General features: G+C 39.4%; 1 protein-coding gene across 4 annotated transcripts in view; it reads right to left on the bottom strand.

Moving 5' to 3' along the window:
- Positions 1-23,335, bottom strand: part of LOC129638938 (fibrous sheath-interacting protein 2-like) — a 73,534-nt gene that overhangs the window by 16,281 nt on the left and 33,918 nt on the right. The window contains exons 9-15 of one of the 4 annotated variants that reach the window (XM_055563699.1): positions 21,359-21,459; positions 19,490-19,535; positions 18,312-18,397; positions 16,526-16,586; positions 11,936-11,972; positions 7,209-7,242; positions 2,879-4,367 (exon numbers count right to left, since the gene is read on the bottom strand). In XM_055563699.1, coding sequence (XP_055419674.1) covers positions 3,522-4,367; positions 7,209-7,242; positions 11,936-11,972; positions 16,526-16,586; positions 18,312-18,397; positions 19,490-19,535; positions 21,359-21,459 — 1,211 coding nt within the window. In that variant the 3' untranslated portion in view covers positions 2,879-3,521. Of the gene's footprint in view, positions 1-2,878; positions 4,368-7,208; positions 7,243-11,935; positions 11,973-16,525; positions 16,587-18,311; positions 18,398-19,489; positions 19,536-21,358; positions 21,460-23,335 lie in introns of those variants that run through there. The other 3 variants (XM_055563697.1, XM_055563698.1, XM_055563700.1) reach the window with 3 other exon arrangements.

The following is a 23,335-nucleotide window of genomic DNA, read 5'->3' on the forward strand; positions in this document are numbered from 1 at the left end:
AACCATGGTTGTTGTAAAGCAATCTCATCCTGCTGTGAAGGTAAAGCCACAGGAACTGTGAAAATGATGTGAGGACAAAAGAGAGCCTTTACTGTGGAAGTAGCAAATGCTTCTAAATTTGTTAATATTGACTGTATAATATCTTCAACTACATTTATTTTGGTCAGTTTACCAATATTGAAAGTGGACTGAAATGTGCGTGGATTTCTATCCAGTATGGTAGAATAAACAGGGGACTTTCCTCCATGGGTAGGTTTAGGAAAAGAGATTATCTGCTGGAAAGGTGATAGTATTATTATACCTATTTTCACTTTCATTTCTATCTGTCATGGCAGCAGAATAAAGTTTTTGAAATATGGTTCTAACGACACCATCTGCAACAATGGTTACATCTGCTTCAGATACTAAAGGGCCCACTGTTTTCTCCAGGGACTGAACAGATGTTTGAGCAAATGGTTCATCTTCAGCATGAGGAATGTCACATAAATGGGACTGGGGAAGAGTGAACACCTTTAACTGACCAATTAAATCATTGTGAAAAATTTCATTCAAAGTATTTCTTACAATGGGCACAACTGGGGACTTTTTTGGCTCTTTGAGTTCCACTTCAAAAGTTTTTAGTGTTTTTTTCTAGTTCCTGTTGCTTAAGAGAATTGGATTTAGTTTCATCTTCTGCTGGTCTTTCCTCCACAGCACTTTCTTTCTCTGTATCTGCAGGATCTTCTAGATATGAATCTGGGTCAGCTCCTCCAGGAAGAAAATTTCCATAGATTGGCCTATATCTGTAATTTTCAATGCCTCTCTCTTCTGGTTCAGGTTCGTTAAACATATCTGGAGACACTGCATCTAAAATGAAATTGACTAAACTCTTAAGTATTTGTTTCTCTTGTAGTGGCTTACTTATACATGTTTCCAAATCTGGCAAGTTCATGTTTAATTCAGTTTGAAGAGCTTTCAAAATAGTACTTGACACTTTCTTTGCATGCCTGTATAAAGTCGACTGCAATCGTTTTTCATGTGTGTTACCACAAATGTTGGTATTTTCACTTTCACAGTATGTCTTGTTCTTTTTATATCCACAGATTATAGCACCAAGATTTTCCAAATTTCTATTGGCAAACCCTTCCAACTTAGCAAAAACCATTTCAAAGATGTCCGAGGCCAAGGTTTTCAGTTTATTCAGATGCTTTTCTTTTCTGGTTCCTATTTTGGGGGCAGTAGTTTTCCCCTTGTTAGTTATCTCTTGGCTACCTGTAGTTTTCCCCTTGTTAGTTATCTCTTGGCTACCTGGCCAGGTCACATTGGATGCTATGCTTGAGATTATGTCATAGCATCTGCTCATTTCCTCAAGAAGCAAAGCAAATGACAGGCTGTCAGTGTCAATACACTCTGAGATAGCTTTAAATTCTGAATTTTTGAAAATGCCATCTGTCTCAACACCACATAGTTTTCAAACAATACCTTCTAGAATTGTACGAGAAATGAGCTTAATACTGGACTGCAGTGTACTGGTTGTTCTCAAATTCTTATTGATCCCCTCTGTATTTTGCTCATCAGATAGGGGAGCATGTGGGTGGTCTCCAGTGAGCTTGCATAACATACCATACAAGGCATCTCCAATTCTACCTAACACTTGAAATCTAGTACATTGGTGAACTTCCTTCTGCATGCGAGGGCAATGAGAAGGCAAAAGTTTTTGTTGATCAATGCCATCAGTCCCATGTGAGATTTTAGACCTTAGCTTATCTGAAGGGAGTAAAATATTACTTTTATCTGTGTTTCCACTTAACACCTCACAAATGCAAGTAGCTAATGAACTTGTCATAATGTCATTATTTAGCTTTGTGACAACAGAGTCTAATTCATTTTCGGCGTCAGCAAAAAATCCTGTATCTCTAAAGTTCTTGGGAGGGCTATTCTTCCTAACATTTAGATTTTTCTTATTGTGTCGTAGTTCTTTCTGGATAGCACCCAAAACAATTTTTACCACTTTAGTTGTGAAAGTACTAAGGTGAGATCGAAATGAAGATTTCTTGTCAGGAGCAGGCTTTGAATGGGCAGCATGGCTTTCTGGTTTGAAGCAGGTTTGTAATTTTGGACAAATAAATGAGTTCAACTTCTTAAAAATTGTGCTAATGGTTTTATCATTAAGGTTATCTACAGATTCTGATGTTGAGCCATTTGTTCCAGATTCTACCCAGGAAAGTTTTGTAGGGTCCACGCTAAGTGCAGATAAAATTTTCATCTTCCTTTTACTGTCAAACCATATTTGTAATAACTCTTTGCTTGGTACATCAGCATTATCTAGAGGAGTTTGATGTACTGATGAAGAATGTTCGATAATATGACAAGAAGTTACGTGAAGTATTTTTAATATAGCATCTACAGTATCTTGAGATACCGTATGGATTTCTGACACAGAGGACATCTGGTCCATCCATTCTTGATGTGATGGATCCTGTGGTTCTCTTGAGGTAAGAAGTGAAGCCTCTCTACCATCTTCATAATCTGAGCGATCAGATGGCCCAGAAGATAGATCTTTGAGCATCTTTGCTAAAATACTCCTAATTATATATCTTCTGAGGCTTTTTGTATTTGATATGTTTCATCTTGACTGAAAAGCAAAATGTCTTTATTCCAACTTGGCTTGTCCTTTAAAGGGTCCTTATTAAAAGCTGGAAAGTCAGTATTTAATCCCTGATCGTGAAATGCTCCTTTGCGTCCATAAGCAGGCTTTGTAGGTAAGTTCATATTTCTTCTGCGTTTAAAATCATTGTTTTCTCCAGTTAACCAGTAGTCAGGAACCTGTTCTTGTAATTTTGCTTTTTCGTCTTTGACAGATGAAATCAATACATTTTCTACAATTCTGTCTCTTTCTTCATTTTTGTCTTCAGAATAAAGGGCCACACCAGGAACATTAACAGGTGGAAACAGGCTCCCATACCTAGGAGCACTAGCTACTCCAGTCCTGGTGAGTCTGTTCCTTTCTTCAGTGCCAGAGGGACTGCTTATTCTGGAGTGTCTGCTCTTTCGGACATCTGTTTTCACTGGTTTCTGATGCAGCTGAGCCAAGAGAGCATCAAGTAGCTGTAGGATGATCACTGTTTCTTCAGTTGCAACTAGCCTTTCATTATGAAGTCCAACTTGTATATAACCTAGTATAGTGCTGACTGCTTCCTTTATATAACCAACCAGAGAGGACTTGGAACAAATAGTTGAGACTAAATTTTGTATTTCTTCTTTGCAATCAAACTGGGAGCATCGGTCTTAGCACTGGATTTCCGTTTGCTGGCTCTTTGAAGGAACGTATACGTTGGGTCTTCTCTGTGTTGCTGATAAGCTGGGTCAGTAGTGATTTTAAGATGAGCCAATTCACTTTGCTTAGCAGATGCAAGGACCGTCAGCTTTTCTAAAATCACACGAACCATGTCCTCTGCAACATCATTCATGTTCTCCAAAGCATAAGGCAGTGAAACTTCTGAAGTTTTTTCTTTTGGAGAAATAAAATGTTCTCCACTGACTTAATCTGATTTAAAGTGAACTGATACATTTCCTGGTGAAAATTCCTCAGTACATGTTTTCTTAACTGCAGACTGTAACTTCCCAAGCACATTTTCCATAATTTCAGCAGCTGCTGAGGAAATATCAACATTGGAGAGCAAGTCTCCTTTGTCAGTGTCAGTTTGGGCAGGCAAAGGTTCGGTCGTAACAGAGGAAAGGGTGGGGATGGTCTGGGTTAGTTCAGACACCATTTCCTGAAAAACGTTTCTTAAAATCAACTCAGCTTCCTCTTTTAGATGATGTTTAAAGTTAACATAAACATTATTTAACTCCTGCATCTCATTGATAGCTTTTGCTTTTTCATCTGAAGACAGTGGGCATTCTAGGCTATCTGTTTCATCTTTACATTTCCTAGTGCCTGTTTCAATCCGTACAACAAGGTGACTATCGGATTTACAGGTTTTAAGGTTGGCGGATTCAGATATCTCATTATATTCAGGTTTGGGGGCTTTAGGTTTGTCTTCCAAGTGTTCTTTCCTGTGATATGTTGTTTCTACATCTGTTCTTTCTTTACGGGCAAGAGATGATTTTGATGGGGCCACTGGCTGCTCTATTGACCTGTCAGCTGCCTCTGTACAGGGCTCCGCCTGAACCATCTTACTTGTTTCATACAGAAATGTCTCACAGCATGAGCTGCAGCAACTCGCACTATCAGAAGAGAGGGTGGAGTTATCAGGCATCGGGCATGTAATATTTTGCAATCTTTCTTCATATTTTGTGATGGCTGGGTATAATACACTGGTCACTGCAGCCACGACCCAGGTCATGACATTTTGAATTCTACTGTTCAGTTCTTCAGAAGTTACCTGGAAGGGAGGTGAGTGGGGATAGAAGGGAAATCATGGATAAATTACTCGTTTTAGGGACAGCAACTAACTTTTAATTCCTTATATCAAACAATGCATAGTTAGAATCCAGCCATGGTGTATAAGGAGAACATAGGAAATCTATTTAGAACACCAGATTAATTTCAAGTTGGTTTATTCTCTATGGCTGTGATCTATTTTTTGAATGAGATTTCCTTTGATTCAAAATCTCTTGGACGCTATACTTGTGCTCCTAAATGTATACTTGTATCATCCCCTAGATTGCCTAATTGTTGAATATTTATTGTGCAGTGTAGCACCCTTAAAGCTGTCTGTCCATTTTATCTTTATTTCAAAAATCTGAACGTATGCCTAGCATATACTTGAGCTCACTGTTGGTGAAATTTAAATGTTAATAAAGTAGTACACCCATTGAAAAATAAAGCAGAAAAAAAAAAATCCCTTGGAACTATATAATAGTTTATTACTGAGGGTAAATGGCTTCTTGGTTAGAAAAGATAGCCAAGCTCATAGAAAACAAATTCTCTAGCAAGAGGTAAGACTATGTTATGATCCAAGCGATACCTAAAAAAACCAGATTGCCTCTAACAAACTATTTCATGAAACAAATCTGCAGTTCAAACATGTATGTGCCTTTGTGGACAGAGTCTCCTTTTAGGCATCTGTTTAGCTAGGAGATGAGGGTGAAAAATAAAGCCTCACTGTGGAGAGGTCAGCCTGTGGGCTCCCTGGCTGGTCTGTTGCTGCCTTTCTCGGTCAATTGACTGTGTTGATTTGCATATGCAAATCACCACAGCTACTTGTTTAAGTTTAATCAATGGGCAACAATTAGCACTGATGATTTAAGGGAAATGAACAGGCTTAGGTCCAATAAAAGATTATCAGTGCAAACTGTCTTAGATTGGGAGGCAGAGGTCAGCTCAAGAAACAAATACATTAATTTCAGAAGGAAAAAAGGCTGAGCCCGAACTTGGCTCAAACAGCCAGAAGGTGGAGCACTTGAGGGAAGCTGGGGTCTCTTTCAGTAAGTGCTGAAGTAGAAACCCAGGGCCTGGACTTGAACAGCCATTTCCTCATGTTTAATTGTGTTTATTGTTACAGCTTAGACAGGGGACCAGGGGCAGATGACAAGTGCACCTGCCAGACTCTATAACTGTTTGTGTACGTTTACTTATTGCAGATATATTTGGGGGTCATAAAAATCCTTTTGCCTATAATAAAATAGCATTCTTTTTAAAGTTGTTACTATCCTCAAGACAGCCAGACCAAGCATGTGTACCTTCCACAGGAACTGTTTCTCAACGCTGTGGCTACAAGCCAGTGGCAGCAAAGGCTGGATGCCTGGCATTTTAGCTGTGCATTGTTTGATATCCTGGCATTTGGGCACCGGATTCCCTATCATGTGGTTGTTAATTCACAATTATCTCTGAAGTTAGCCTCAGATTGTTCAAGGTTAGGCCAACATTCAGAGAAAAGTTAACACCTTGCTGAATGTAGCATATTCTCTCCTGACCAGTTAGAGAAGGTTTGGAGGACACCTCCAGGAAAAGTCGTGTTATTAGAATCCTTCCCAAATCTCTTAATGTATGTTTTATTGTGATAAAATGCACATAACATAAAATTGACCGTTTTAAATTGTACAGTTGAGCAGCATTAAGCACATTCACAGTGTTATGCAAACATTACTACTATCTAGTTCTTGTAAAGCACTTTTTTTCACCTACCGTGCAGACCAGAAAATGGCTACTGAGTTTGAAGAACATATTAATAATTTGAAATGACAGCATACGGTTGAAAAACACTTGTTTTACATAAACATGACCTAAATCAGACACTTCTAAGAATCACATTTAAACATTAATAAATAAGCTACTCACCTTCTTGGTCTAAATTGATTGAAATCTGTTCCAATACATATGAGCTAAGCATTTCAATACATATTATTTTCTTGTTACCAGAGATAATGTACAGTAAGTAGATCTACATTATTACTCTTAGGGTAGCTGAGAAGCATGTCCAACTTTGACATATAAAATTGGGACATTTGTCAAGTTTTTAATGAAGTGAAATGTGATAAGTAGAATCTGATTTTTAGCTCATTTTCACTATACTAGTAAACCAAGAAATATCTTCCTGGTGCCAGTATGTCTCAGCCTTTGTGTTTGTTGGACGGTCTATGAAACTCTCACGTACGTGTGAAAAAGTATGTGAATGTGCTACTCCCCTGAACCCCTTTCTAGTTCATGTTTCTTCTAGCCCCAAAGTTGGGGCTTATCAGACTTACCTTATGCTCTTCACCTGGTCCAAGTTGCAGCTCTCTTGAGACCCCCTTCTTCTGATGGAGTAGCCATCCTAAGATTCTTCTTACTCCCAGGAGAATTACAAGATAGATCTAGGCATCTTGGTTCACTTACCTGAGGGGCAGGGTGCTCAGCCCTTCAGCCAGATCTGCAAGGGTCTGCAAAGGCATTTCCTGTAATGCCTTCCCATTATGGAGTGAGTGTGTGGTATTGGATGTTTTCTTTGTGATGATTAAACCTCCCAAAGCTCCCCCAATCTACCCTCCTGAGGACCCGGGGCAAAATGGCGGTAACAGTAACTTTGTACCCCGCATAGCAATAACTCTTTGAACAATAATTTCGGACCTTGGCAAAATTCAAGATTAACAGAGAGTGAAAGTCAAGGAAGAGAAAAAGGCAAAGAGGAAAACGGACTAAAATCAATAGATGATTTTGCTGGTAGTCTGATTCACAGATTTTTCTCTAATAACATATCGGAAAATATCCTTAATTGCTCTATAGTGAATTTCATCATACATACTTTCTCTTGACAGCGATTTGGATGGTAGTCTTGTCTGAAAAAGTAAAAAGAGATTGATTTTATTACTCATGGTTAATCATTTATGTAACTTTCCTCCAAATTCCTAATCATTGAATCAGATTACCTGTTTTGTGCTTGGGAGTTTTGTTTTCTCCCCAGCAATTCACAAAGAAGAATAAGCTTTATTTTTTTATCTAATCTCCCCATTTATCCTCTTATTTAGATATTGGCCCCTGGGCATAGGACATGCTCTATTACCCAGAAGAATTATTACGCAGAATAATTGCGGCATAAACAGTAGAATAATAGGTGCTGTATAAACTAACACTTGATGTTGCCACTCTTGACCCACCTTAGCCATGTTTGTTCTGTAGTGAGTTGAGAAGAGCATGGGGTTGGAAAGACAAGGGATGGGCTAGTTCTTTCCACTTGACCTGCCTGATCAGAGCTTTCTGATAATTCACTTTCTACTCACCCCCTCAAAATTCCTAATCTCCTCTCCTCACCCTGCAGTAGAAGATCTATGTATGATTACTGACAAGGACATTAAAATAATGGGTTTCGGATGACATGCAAAGCCAAATTAGATGGAGCCCCTTTCTAGGTATCACAATATTCTCTTCTATGCTCTAATCAGGATTATTTATTCTGATCTACTACATGGAACCAAAATTATATTTTATTAAATTGTAGCAAGAGAACAACAAAATCATGTAGATTATAGGATAACACAAAGTTAAAAAAAAAACAAAGCCTAAGTCTGATTTACTTTCATATTTTACTGCCTCCATGGACCCCTTGCCATAACCTCTTGACCCTCTTAAAGGAAACATGGTGCTCTATTTTCATTTTTACTTGGCCTGCCCTTATGTTATCAAATTTACTTTTTTCTACCAAGGCCTAACAATCCAATATTGAGACATACAGTCAGACTGTGAAATGACAACTTTAACACTAGTAGGAAAAGGTCTCAGCTAGGGTTAGGCAGCAATAGCCCATCCTAGGATTAATACCTTTTTGCAATATGGAACCTAGAACATGAATGCTCACCATCAGTGACATAGTTCCTATCCTTTGGCTTCACTAATTTTTCTGAGACCCAGTTTCTCAGGCCATCTCCAGCACAATTTCCTCTTTGTAGATCCTCTGCAATCTAACGCACCCAGATTCTTTTTTTCCTGCTCTCCCTAACCTCATACCATAGGCAGCAAGTGGAGTCCTATGTATGTTTCTACCTGTCTCCAGACTTTCTGTCCCAAAGGCATACTTTAAGATAAAAGGAAACAGCAAAGACCTAAGAACAAAACTAACCATATAGATTTAAAAAACCTTATATAAGACCACTAGCAACTAGTTGTAATATTGGATACAAATCTGCAGTTTGCCGCGAATTATCAGTTTCTCATTGGAGTCAATTGAGCAGAAACACGCAAATAAACTCACTGTTATGTGGGAAAGTTCCACCACAATTCTAGGAGTGCCATGATATTACATCTACTTTTCTCTAGTCTTCAGTGTTTTTCCCTGATAGGTTGATACTACTAAAGTGTCAAAGGTTTAGGTTCGTTTGTACTGCCAACTCTACTTCTTAAAGAGGGCAGTGATATTAATGACACTTAGTTTAGAAGCCCCAAACATAAGGCCCAGTTTTTCACAGTTTAATTTTCCATGTTATAAAACTATAAACATAACCTTTCTGTTCCTAACCTTTTCCGCCATACAACCTTACTTTAGTCCAGAAAATAACTGGCCAACCACCCCTTGAAGATTAATGTAACAAGACTACATTTTAGTCCGTCTGCCTAATCCTTCTGAATATCTAAGTTTTAATCTAATTGTAATTGGTGAGCCTCTATTGGTACCTCAGGCCCCTAGCTTGGGATGATGCCTGATACCTCCTGATCATACATACGTGTGGTCCATTCTATCACCAAATCTGTTGAATTATTACTACTGTTTACCCCCCATCACTATCTTATCACATTGGCATCCTCTTGTCCTGATTTTTTTGGTTCCTAATTCTATTTTATTAAGCTCACCTGACTGCCTCTTGAGAAACCTGTATGCAGGTCAGGAAGCAACAGTTAGACCTGGACATGGAACAGCAGACTGGTTCCAAATAGGAAGAGGAATATATCAAGGCTGTATATTGTCACCCTGCTTATTTAACTTATATTCAGAGTACATCATGCAAAATGCTGGGCTGGATGAAGCACAAGATGGAATCAAGATTGCCGGGAGAAATATCAATAACCTCAGATATGCAGACGACACCACCCTTATGGCAGAAAGTGAAGAAGAACTAAAGAGCCTCTTGATGAAAGTGAAAGAGGAGAGTGAAAAAATTGGGTTAAACCTCAACATTCAGAAAACTAAGATCATGGCATCCAGTCCCATCACTTCATGGCAAATAGATGGGGAAAACAGTGGAAACAATGGCAGACTTTATTTTTGGGGGCTCCAAAATGACTGCAGATGGTGGCTGCAGCCATGAAATTAAAAGACACTTGCTCCTTGGAGGGAAAGTAATGACCAACCTAGACAGCATATTCAAAAGCAGAGATATTACTTTGCCAAAAAAGGCCCGTCTAGTCAAGGCTATGGTTTTTCCAGTGGTCATGTATGGATGTGAGAGTTGGACTATAAAGAAAGCTGAGTGCCGAAGAATTGATGCTTTTGAACTGTGGCGTTGGAGAAGACTCTTGAGAGTCCCTTGGGCTGCAAGGAGATCCAACCAGTCCGTCCTAAAGGAGATCAGTCCTGGGTGTTCATTGGAAGGACTGATGTTGAAGCTGAAACTCCAGTACTTTGGCCACCTGATGCGAGGAGCTGACTCATTTGAAAAGCCCCTGATGTTGGGAAAGATTGAGGGCAGGAGGAGAAGGGGATGACAGAGGCTGAGATGGTTAGATGGCATCAACGACTCAATGGACATGGGTTGGGTGGACTCCGGGAGTTGGTGGTGGACAGGGAGGCCTGGCGTGCTGCAATTCATGGGGTCGCAAAGAGTCAGACACGACTGAGCGACTGAACTGAACTGAACTGAAGTTTACTGTGTATGTCTTTATGTTAGCATTAGAAAAAACAGAGAACTAAGGAGGTGGAGGAAGAGAAGAGAGATGAGGTATGTGATGGAATAGACATAATGCACCCACACTTGAGTCTCAGGGAGCAAGGAGCTGCAACAGATCAAGAGGACTAAGCCAGAGGCCTTGAACCTGTGTTCTTTCCTGTAAGGTAAAGAGGTGTGGCATGGGTGCAATGGGCAGAGCCATACCAGATGGTATTCTAGCTGTGTTTTCTTGTGTTCTGGCTTGGAATTGTCCTGCTGCTGCTGCTGCTAAGTTGCCTCAGTCGTGTCCGACTCTGTGCGACCCCACAGACGGCAGCCCACCAGGCTCCCCCATCCCTGGGATTCTCCAGGCAAGAATACTGGAGTGGGTTGCCATTTCCTTCTCCAATGCATGAAAGTGAAAAGTGAAAGTGAAGTCGCTCAGTCATGTCCGACTCTTCGAGACCCCATGGACTGCAGCCTACCAGGCTCCTCTGTCCATGGGATTTGCCAGGCAAGAGTACTGGAGTGGGGTGCCATTGCCTTCTCCATTGTGTTCTGGCTTGGAATTGTCCTAGGCTCAGATAAAGGTGTCTTAACTTGTGTATTTGTGAGGAATGAGATAGCAGCTCTGGGTCATGTGCATAGCTCTTCATCTTAGCTGATTTTTATAATAAAGGGCTATCCAGAACATTTGCTGTTGAAAAGACTGAAGTGATTCTGTAGTTCTGTAGTCTAGGATGATAGTGGGGACAGGAAGAAGAGGCAGGCAGGAATTAACACTCTATAATGCACACATTCTCTCACCTTTATTTCTTGAAACTACCTTGATACTGAGCTAGTCAGTTTCTTTCCTTCAGCATCCTTGTACCCCATGAGCCCTCTGTAAATGAAACTGACTGCAATTACTCCTACCTCAAAATCCTTTTCTAAGAAGCCTGGTCTGAACATCAACACCATTTACCATCATACACTACTTCCCTTTACCTAACCAATTCATCAAAGTTTGGGATTTATAAAAATTATCCTGAACCTAATTTGGTTTGTTGAGGGTTTATAAAAGATGATAGGTATGTACATTCCATCAGGAGGTATTTTATATGCATGAATTATTATTCAAGTTTGAGGGGAACAGGACATCAGCAGAATGGGTGGCCATCAATGTTTGAGAGCTGAAAGGCCCCAGGCCAAAAGAAAACTTCTCCACTGGCCTTTATTTTAGATCATGAGAGATTGACTTACTTTGGATGAAAATGCAAATATCCTCAGGGAGTAACAGATTACGTCATTAATACTATACGGTAAACTAATTTATCATCATTTGAAAACCAATAACCTCAAATGGTACAAGTAATGCATTTTTGAGTGGGGACGGGGGAAAAGAACAGATCTAGATCCTAGAAGGAGTAATGCTACGTGAAAGGGGAGTCAAAGTATTGCCTATGAGGAGAGCCCAGGACTAAAGTGAGATCAGAAGAGGAACTGGAAGAGCATGAATGATTAACTTTGCCTACTTTACAATTTTAGCTTAGTCCTGAGAGGTTGCAAAAGGTGAGACTTTTACTACAGACAAGTAAAACTACAAGAGTAGAGGATTCAAGCAGCACTCTTGTGTAATTATTTAAATATTAATTTAAAATAACACATTCCTTTATTAGCTTTCTTAGATACTTACCTAATGGGTGAGTCGTGAATGAAGGAGACTCCGGGAGCTGCAGATGAATTTTTAGAGAGAAAAAGAAAATCACTATTTGTTGGTATCCTTCACAGGCTACTTATAAAATTGTAATTAAGGCTGTGGTTTTTCCAGTGGTCATGTATGGATGTGACAGTTGGACTGTGAAGAAAGCTGAGTGCCAAAGAATTGATGGTTTTGAACTGTGGTGTTGGAGAAGACTCTTGAGAGTCCCTTGGACTGCAAGGAGATCCAACCAGACCATCCTGAAGGAGATCAGCCCTGGGATTTCTTTGGAAGGAATGATGCTAAAGCTGAAATTCCAGTACTTTGGCCACCTCATGTGAAGAGTTGACTCATTGGAAAAGACTCTGATGCTGGGAGGGATTGGGGGCAGGAGGAGAAGGGGATGACAGAGGATGAGATGGCTGGATGGCATCACTGACTTGATGGACGTGAGTCTGAGTGAACTCCGGGAGTTGGTGGTGGACAGGGAGGCCTGGCGTGCTGCAATTCATGGGGTCGCAAAGAGTTGAACACGACTGAGCGACTGAACTGAACTGAACTGAATAGGTCTTTTTTAAAAAAAAAAAAAAAACAAAAAACTTTTATTTATTTATTTGGCTGTGCTGGGTCTTAGTTGCAGCCTCAGGATCTTCCATCTTCGTTGTGGCATATGGGACTTTTTTACATGTTTTTTTTTTTTTTTTTTTACTTTTTTACTATGTTACAGCATGTGGGATCTCCTTCCTTGATCAGGGATTGAACCTGGACCTCCTGCATTAGGAGCTCGGAGTCTTACCCACTGGACCTCCAGGGAAGTCCCTTAATAGGTCTTTCATTTCCTGCTGTCAACACTCTTTTTAAATCCTCCAGGGACTACCAGACAGGCATCAAGTACCTTAAGATTTGGGGTGACTGCCTACCTCATCAGCCTCATCTGTGGTCACCATTCTACATATATTCTCTGCTCCAGAAGTACTGAACAACACACAGTTCCTCTGCCTTCACTATTTCCCTTGTAACTCAGGTCCCTTTTTAAAACTTTCCATCCTTTAGGACTCATTCAGCTTGTGTCACCTCCTTCAGAGAGCCTTCCTTTATATCTGCCCAGATAGACAGGCGTTCTCTGTCAAGCTCCTGAAGCGCCCTATACATCCCTCTGTTATAGGACTTACTATGCTGTATTGTACTAGTTTACAGTGCCTGGCATATAGTAAGCACTCAAGAACATTTACTTGTTCAATTAATTCTTTAATATACGTGTTGGCTCAATGTTCATTCATTAGTCTTCCTGTCATTAATCTCTTCCCACTTAAATACTAACATGCTTTGTATGCCGTCTAGCAAAGTTCGCAAGTGGATTTTAGTAACTATTTCTGGATAATGATACTAAAGCAAGTCTTCATGTAGAATATGTCCATAGGAATACTGGGATGGTGTATGTCAGTTATGCACGTGTGTGCGTGCTAAGTCGCTTCAGTCATGTCCAACTCTGTGCAACCCTATGGACTGTAGCCCACCAGGCTCCTCTGTCCATGGGATTCTCCAGGCAAGAATACTGGAGTGGGTTGCCATGCCCTTCTCCAGGGGGTCTTCCCAATTCAAGGACTGAACCTGTGTCCCCTGCATTGCAGGCTGATTCTTTACCTCTGAGCCATTGAGGAAGGCCATCAGTCATGCATATACATGACTAAACAGTCTTAGACAAACAGAATACTTTGAATAATAAAAAGTAATGTTACCAATTAAAAGTCAGTTCATAGTCAGGGTGAATAGCTATTGTTCTCCCAATAAATATAACATGTATTTTGAATAATCAATGAATTCCAATGATCTGCATCAAAGTTAACTTCAATTCTGTGTACTTTCTTAAGTGTCTTTGTGTGTGAGTGTATGTTTGAGTGTGTACAGTTTTGAAAGGAAGGAGCTGGAATTAATAGTGCACATACCTGAAAAAATAAGTGTGAAGATAATACTGTTGTGGTGTTTTTAAAATACGTCTACAAATTCTCTGATAATACTCTCTCCAAGTGGTGGAGGCTAATTCTTTTCCCCCTTGAGTGCGGGTTGTACTTAGAGACTTGCTTCCAATGAATAGAGTGGAAGTGATGAGTGGAAGTGAGAGTGTGCTGAGACTAGGCTATAAAATATAGTGTGGCTTCTGCCCCTCTCTCTTGGACCACCCACTCTGGGAGAAGCCAGATGCCATATCATGAGGATATTCAGAGATGTATGCAGATGCCCACATGGTGAGGAACTGAGACCTCCCGCCAACAGCCATGTGAGTAAGCCACCTTGGAAGTGACTTCTTCAGTCCCAATCAAGACTTTAGATGACTGAAGCAGCCCTGGATGACATCTTGACTGTAACCTCATGAGAGCCCCTGAATCAGAACCATCCAGCTAAGTTGTTTCTGTATTCCTAACCACAGAAACTGTGAGATAATGTTTTTTTAAGCTGCCAGGTTTTAGGGTGATTTGTTATTCAGCAAATAGTAGACCAAAAAATTAGAAAAGACATATAACAGTTGAATAATATAATCAATAAGTAGAATTTAAAATTCATTTAGAGCCTTACAGCCTTTAAATAGAGAATATATATTTTTTGTATATCTATGGAATACTTTCAAAATATCAATCACATATTTGGCCACAAAGAAAATGTCAACAACTTCAATGTGTTGAATATTTACAGGCTACATTCTCTGAATCTAACTTTAAAAATGTGACTGAAAATATGAATTTCTTGATAATTAAGAAACATACTTAAGGATAACTCTTAGATCAAAGATGGAATAAAGAGGAGAAAGTATAACCTACCTTAAAAAGAACAGGTATATCAAACCTATGGGAACGGCTTTCATTATTTCCCATAGGTTTTGACATAAGGCGTTCCTTTCATTTCTTCTCCCATGCATCCCAGACCAATACCTATAACTGCCTCCTTGACTGCTCCACTTAGATGTCCCATTTGGATGCCCTCAGGCACCTCAAACTCAATATATTCAAAGCTGAACTAAATATTTGTCTTCCAAACTTGTTCGTCTTTCTGTATTGCCTATCTATTGAATGGCACCACAATCCATTAAGTTGCCTGTACTAGAAATATGGGCGTTGTCTTCAATTCATTCTTCTCCCACATTCAATCAGTAGCCAGATCTCATCCATTTGCCTTTCTTAGTCTGAGTCAAATCTGTGCCCAGCTCTTCATCTTTACTGCCACTGACTTTGTTCAGGACTCATTTCTAGCTTTGACTATTATAATAGCCTCTTAATTGTAATAAGGGGCAGTGTGGTATTGTGGTTAGGATTGGTTGAGTAAGATAGACCTGGCTTTTAAAACCTTGGCTTTGCCACATGTTATGTGAAATCTTGGGCATGATAATTTACAACTCTGAGACTTAGTTTATTCATGTGTAAAATGGTAGGTAAAACAGTTTTGTTGTTCAGAGGGTTAAATGAGAGAATACGGTTTAGCGTAGAACCTGCACATAGTGAGTGCTCAATATGCTATTATTTTTATTGTCTCATTGTCTCAAGTCTCCTCACCTCTAATTCTGCTTTCCTTTTTTAGAAAAGGCAAATTCTTTCTTTCTTTTTTGGGTCATTTTTTGAAGTATAATTAATTTACAATGTTGTGTTAGTCTCAGGTGTACAACAAAATAATTCAGTTCTATATATATTATATATTATATATATATATATATACATACACATCCCTTTTCAGATTCTTTTCCATTATAGGTTATTACAAGATATTGAATATAGTTCCCCATGCTATGCAGTAGGTCCTTGTTGTATATCTACTTCATATATAGTAGTGTGTACCTGTTAATCCCAAACTCCTAATTTACTCATCCCCCCAAGCCCACTTTCCCCTTTGGTAACCAGAAGTTCCTTTTCTATCTCTGTGGGTAGAAAAGGCAAATTCTGACCATATTAGGTTCCTGTCAATATTCTTCAATAGTTGTACTTTGATAATAGGATAAAAGGTAGATCTCCTGGCACAGCTTACCAGAATCTTAATGATCAACCGATATCTACCAGTCAAGCTTCATCTTCTGTAATTCTCTGACTTGAACTTTTACCTAAAACAATTCTGAAAAAAAATCTGCATTTCCACAAACCCACTAGGCTCTAATGTATATATCTTGGTAAATGTATTCCTTTCTCCTGGAAGTTCTCTTTCCATTAGTCTGCTTAGAAAATTCTTTCTCTTTTTTTTTTCTTATAAATTTATTTTAATTGGAGGCTAATTACTTTACAATATTGTATTGGTTTTGCCATACATCAACATCTCGTCCTTCATGTCTGAGCTCGTGTGGCATCTTCTGTAGAAGCTTCCTTGTCTCCCCTATGCTTCCAGTGGACTTTGTATTTGCCTCCTTTATTGCACTTATTATATTATGTTGTGATTACTGGCATGACTGTTTTATACCACACTGTAAAATCCAGGGTAGGAACCATGGCTTCTCTACTTTGTTCAATAATTAGTATAGTGCATGGCGTGTAGCAAAAGCTTAGTAAATGTTAGTTGAATGTATTAATGCATTGCATGATTTCCTTAACAGCTGTTGATAATGTTTACCTGGCTCATAGTTTAAGCTTGATTTCTTGGCCTTTTCCCCATTCAAATCAGCACGTGTCACCTATACATGCCACAAGAAAAATGAAAACAAAAAAAATCCTTAAAGGAGTTTTCAAAGAATTTGAGCATCACCTATGTCTCACAGAAATTTAATAAAATGATTTTAGAAATCTATTTATCATAAATATTTATGTTTTATTTGGTTTCCATTTCTTACATAATTCAAAGGCTTACAGAGTTCCTAGTATGCTAAAATTAATTAACTGAAGAGTGCACTGACCAGCATGGAAGGTAATCAGTTGAATAGCTAAAAACAATATGTGTGGGTTTTAAAGAAAGTTAAGCACAGGGGGAATGCTGTGAGGGAGCTGGAAGGCAGAGAGCAGTTTTTCTGCATATGTGCGATGGGGCTCTCTCAGTTGGCCAGGAGCTCCACCTGCTTAGGTAATCATACAGGAAGAGAAATCCAGCAGAGTAGACTTTGCTTTTTCCTAGGCCTGAGAACTGAACACAAGCCACCAGAAGTACATTTCATGACACTGATGGGATGGGTGAAGTAAGCTGGAAAATAGTATTGGATTTTGTTGGATAAAAGTGGTCGTACTATTTCTCAAACCGAATTAGGTATTTGTGACAATTTGACTTACTCATATTGTCCAGTGTATTTTAAAGCCTTAAAAAACAGATGGTCTAAATTTGTTTATTGCTTATTTTTTGGATAACATATGTATTGATAGTATTAAGTTTCCCATCTATACTACACTCAGAAAATACTTTTTTTTCTGACTGTATAGTGAGGCATGGAGAAGGAAATGGCAACCCACTCCAGTATTCTTGCCTAGAGAATCCTGTATACAGAGGAGCCTGGTGGGCTGCTGTCCATAGGGTCGCATAGAGTCGGACACGACTGAAGCGACTTAGCATACATGCATAGTGAGGCAAGTGAAAAAAGTTATTAACTCCTGATGTGCAACTCATATATTGTCTTAAGGTAGTTAAGATTCTTTCTTCAGATACTGAGAATACAGATTATGCATTCAACATAGGATATAGGAAAATGTGTTAACTTTTTAGAACAGGTGAGTCATTTAATACAGTGCTAATGGAGCCAAGGATGTGGGTTTGAGTCTGAAAGTGAATGACCAATTGGTGACCCACAGAGATGACAGATGCTGTGACCAGAGGCTGTACCCTAAATGTTTGTTGTCAATTTCCCACCATCGACTGAGTGATCACTGACCACAAAGGCGAGAGGGTGAGGCTGTATGGCTGTTTCTGTACAACCCATCAGCATGAGAAGAGAAATGATTCACGAAAGTCCAGTATGTTGCTTCCTGTGTGAATGGACTTGAAGCTCATCTTTTAAGAAGCCTACATACCTAAGAGCTAAGTGAGAACACTCACATTGTTTCTGGTAATTTCTATTAAGAATTGAGACAAGTATTCAAATTTTGGGTCTATTTAACACATTTAAAATCTCAGGCTCACCTGAGATTTTTCTTCTGTTAGCTTACTAGTTGTTATTGATACTCCCTACACTTAGAGTATGGCAACACTAACACAACAGATAGCCATAAGCATTGGAAGTCTGAAGTAACAGGATTATTACTGTGGATTCGCATTTCAATTTTTTTAAATAAAATCTTACTATAAGATGCCTAATTTCAGGGAATAAGACTGTTCTGAATTGTCATTTAATGAATGAAATTGTGTTATGTCAGTCTTGATCCTCATTTTATACTTCATTGTTTCTGTGTGTATGTGGGACAAAAGAAAAGTTACTTGCCTGTTGTTTTGAAGTATCCTGTAGACAGTATCTACAGATACTTGGTGTTTTCGCAGAAACACCTGGACTCTGAAGTGTAGTAATTTCTAGGGAAAAGAAGAGGTAACTTTAAATATGAAAAAATCATATAGTTCTCCTTGCTGGGCTGCCATAAAGTCTAAGATTACCATAATCGAGAATGTATGTATTTATGGACATTAAGGCAGTATCTCCGAGTATAAGATCCCCTTTTGTGAAGTCCCCTGCTTACCAGCTTCCAGGGGCCACTGCTGCCATTAGGGACAAGCCTGAACTCCCTGGCTCTAAGTTACTTCGCCAGCTAAACTTCTCACCACTCCCCTGCCCTAGAGCAAACTGTTCTGCACTTCATTCAGTAAGCAAAGGGGAACCACAGAGGACTTTTGGGTAGAGGCATTATATGTTCAAACCTGTATTTCAGGAAGGTTACATTCACAGCAAAATGTAGGACAGATCAACAAGAAAAAGAAATTGGAGACTAATTATTACAGTGCTTAATGGCACAGGAAGCATGAATGGAAAGGAAGGGAGTTATGAGAGAATTTAAGGAGGCAGACTGGACTGGAGCAAATAGCAAAGAGTCAAAAATGACTCAGGTTTTGTGCCTGAATAAAGTTAGGAGGAACAGAGCGCTGGTTTGGGGATGAATATGGTTTTGCGCATGTTGGATCTGAGGTACTCATGGGCCGCCCAGGTGAAGATGTCCCAGCGCTCTTGGTAAGTGTGGAGGTTACGCGTGGGAATCTTTTATGGAGACGAACAGAGACTTAGCTAATCTCTAGTCCAGCCCTGGGAGATGGGAAACAGGATGGATTTTTATGTCTGGGGAGAAAAGATGGTAAAAGAGACCTTCCTGGGGAGACATCTCTTCACTGGGACTCTCTAATGGCCGCATTGTCAGGAACTTACAGAGGCAGTCACAGCAGAAACTCTAACTTCCTCACACCTTGTCGATTCCAGAAGGCCTATTCTCCCAGCAATCACTTAAAAATGTGATGCTTATATTTACAACCATGAATAATTCTTCTGTCTTCCTTTATCAAATTAATCATGGATTGTATAATCAGAGAAAAAAAGCATAACTTGGAAGACTATATGACACAATGAATTATTTAACCAAAAGATATCAGAGCAATTATAAATATTGTTCCTTTTCTTACCTCCATCATTTGAAGGATATGATGTCCTAATGGTTTCTCTATCTTTCTGTATGGTTTAACATTCAAGAAAAAAATTAATTAGTAATTCTTCTTCTAAAAGACACTTTTGCTGATTCTAAAGCAATCAGAATAATACAGTATCTTATCTCCCCCTTCCCCTCATCTCTACCTCTCTACTACGTGCTGGTCTCAATGCTAATACATATTATTAACCTCTTACTGGATATCTTTTACAGGTACCTCACTTTATAACTAGTTTAAAATGAAGCGTATATTGTACCCAGGTACGCTATCTTTTCCTGTCTTTTCAAACTTGCTACTTGTCTGTCTTCCACATTTTGGTTATAGGTATAATAATCCTATAACCAATAATAATCATCCAGTGCTCCATTCCAGAAAGCACAGAATTGTTCTGTTTATTTCAGATAAGGCTAGTTTAATCCAGTCTAATGTTTATTGAGTACACTGCCTGGAACTAAGATACATAATTCCTGACCTCAAGAAGTTTATCACCCAGTAGAAAAGACAGACAAATATGATGGAGGATAATGAGCTCTGAGATAGAAGTAGGCCTCAGCACTATGAGAGCATACCAGACCTGCACACAAAAATTAAATCATCACCATCGTTGTCATCTCCTTTTCTCTAGGTCCACACATCTGTTGAGTCACCAAATCCTGACATACTCTGACTCTGAAATATCTTAAATCTGTGGCCTCTGGTTCACCCTCATTGTCACAGCCTTAGTTCAGGCCTTTATCATTTTTATCTGGACTATCCCAGTAGACTCAAAACGATCTTGCCTCTAATCTCCTCTATGTAGCTATCTCACACTGCAACTAGAGTATCTTTTAAAACCCAAATCATTTGTATCTCACATCCTACTAAAAAACCGGCAATGGTTTTCTACTACTGAGAGAATGAATTCATACTTCAGCAAGGGATACAAAGTTCTGGCTTCAACCTACCATTTCAGTCTCTTCTGTCCCACTGCTCTGGTTTTGCTGGCTTGAGCTTTCATGCTTTCACTTAACACTGTAAGCCTGTCTGCAATACTGCCTCACTACATCCTCACATCTAACTCATCTGAAAACTTCCCACTCATGTTTCAAGACCTAATTCAATGAAAGTGAAGTCGCTCAGTCGTGTCCGACTCTTTGCAATCCCATGGACTGTAGTCTACCAGGCTTCTCTGTCCATGGGATTTTCCAGGCAAGAGTACTGGAGTGGGTTGCCATTTCCTTCTCCAGGGGATCTTCCTGACCCAGGGATTGAACCCAGGTCTCCTGCATTGCAGGTAGATGTCTGCTTTACCCTCTGAGCCACCAGGGAATACTACAATTCAATGAAGCCCTCCTTTTATAAAGCTTTTTTCGATTTCTCTAGGCAGGGCTATTTCTCCACACTTTCTGTGCTTCATATTTTATGCAAAGCAAAAATCTCCTCTCATTTGACTGTAAGGACTTTTGTTTATGTGTCTGATCCCTGGACAGTGCATCCCCAAGAGCAGTTATGTCTTTTCTATCTTTGTAGCCTATGTCACCTACTTCCCCCCTTTCCCCTTCCTTCTACCTTTCCCTACTTTCTACTAGGACCTGGCCCACAGCAGGTTGCCAATAAACATTAGCTAGCGTCATCATCATCATCATCATCAAATATTTGTTAGTTTCTGCTCAACTACATGGTACATTTAGCATGAAGCTGACTCAGAACCTTCTCTACCAGGAAGACTGTTCAGATCTGTGTAGAACTCCATTATTTCTAACCAATCAGTACCATGCCCAGTGAATGGGGATATCCCCTAGAAAGAAAAATTAACCTGATAAATGAGAGGCCAATACAAAGCACCTGAGACATACAGCTCTCTACCTTTTGTTCTGTTGTGTTACTCTTTACATCATGTGGAGAATGCAACAAGGTTGATCTTCTTTCGGGAGTCTTTACAGAACTATACAAATGCTGGGATGGTCCTATAGGCAAATGAAAGAGAAATCATTTAATTTTTAAATTTGATTGAACTGTAATTGAAGTACAATAAACTGAACATATTTAAAATGTACCATTTGGCTTTGGCATATATATATATATGTACATATATAAACCCTTGAAACCATCACCACCATCAAGGTAAACATTTACATCATCCCCAAAAGTTTCCTTGTGCCCCCTTATAGTTCATCCCTCTCTCCTCTCCTATCTCCCAGGCAATCACTGATCTGCTTTACTATAAATTAGTTTGCATTCTCTAGAGTTTGCTATAAATGGAATCAAACAGGGGTTGTACCACCCTTTTTTTGTTGGGGGAGGGTGGTGATCTGGCTTCCTTCATTCAGCATATTTTGATGGTCATCAATATTGTTGCCTATATTAATACTTTATTCCTTTTTATTTCTGAGTAGTATCCCATGGTATGGATACACTAGTTTATCCATTTGCCTGCTGAAGGGCATTTAGGTTGTTTCCAATTTGACTATAATGCTGCTATGGACATTGATGTACAAGTCTTCATCTGAACATATATTTTCATATCTTGTGGGCACCTACCTAGGAGTGAAATGACTGAATCACATGGCAGATGTAGTTTAACTTGAGCTGCCAAAATTTTTTCCACAGTGGTTGTACCATTTTACATTCCCACCTGCATTGTCAGACAGTTCTAGTTGCTTCAAGTCCTTGCAAATACTTGGTATGGTCAGTTACTTCAATTCTACTAGACATTCTACTGGGTGTGTAGTGGTATCTCATTGTGGTTTGATTTCTTTTTCCCTAAGGAATAAAGATATTAAGCAGTGTTTTGTGTGCTTATTTGCCATCTGTGTATCGTCAGTAAAATGTTTGTTCATGCCTTTTGCCCAAGTTTATTACGTTCTCACATTACATATACTATGTTTTTCTATATTTTACACTTTTTTTACAGTGATCATGCCTTCTAGATGTAGGTCTGGAGACCACCTTTTGTTGTACTCACTTTTGGGGCTTGAGAAATGAGAAACAGCCATTATGCAACAGGGCTATTTTTTAAATTTTATATTACTTTTTCATTTTTGACTAAGTATAAGATCGCTACCCTCATCTTTCATAGGCTTTCACTTGCCTGGGGGTGGAGCTAGGGAAGGAAGGAGAGGTTAGAATTTTTAACAGGACAAATGCCATGATGAACACCCAGGTAATAATATTCAATATCTGTCATCCCCCAAAATGATGACACAACCAAGACATTATGCCTTGCAAGCCATGCAGTTGTCTCAAGAATTTCGTTAAATTTTATCTTCCTTTTTGTGTAGAAACATCCTGGAATGCTTGAGAAAATTCTTCACAGTGTCCTGGAGATACCCTTAGCTTACCAAATAAAGAGTTATCTGGGCTCAGGAAGAAAAAGGATATGACTTTAGGAAAGTTAGGGGGAAAATGTCCACTCCTTTAGCAGCTCAGAGATGGTGGGAAAATGGGAAGGTGGTGAGAGTGACTGGAGACCAAAGAAATCAGACAGGGCTTCACATTTTGCTTACTTTGGGCCTTGGTGCTTCAGATAACTGAGGTTAACAGAGAGAAAAGAAGAACTATTGCTCAGCTCTCTGTTTAAGACTCTAGAAAGAGATTTCCTTGGCTACCCCTACTCTGACTCTTCCTCCTCACTGGGGTCATGGACCCCAAACTTTGTAATACAGTGTGGTCAGGCAGAGCAAGGCTCTCGCCGAGGTTTTGCTTTCTTTTTCTTCCAGTTTTAAAACATTTCAGCTTTACTGACTTATATGTAATCAGTTCAGTTCAGTTCAGTTGCTCAGTTGTGTCCGACTCTTTGCGACCCCATGAATCGCAGCACGCCAGGCCTCCCTGTCCATCACC

The sequence above is a fragment of the Bubalus kerabau genome, chromosome X, assembly GCF_029407905.1.
Source record: "Bubalus kerabau isolate K-KA32 ecotype Philippines breed swamp buffalo chromosome X, PCC_UOA_SB_1v2, whole genome shotgun sequence".
NCBI classification, from domain to species: Eukaryota; Metazoa; Chordata; class Mammalia; order Artiodactyla; family Bovidae; genus Bubalus; species Bubalus kerabau.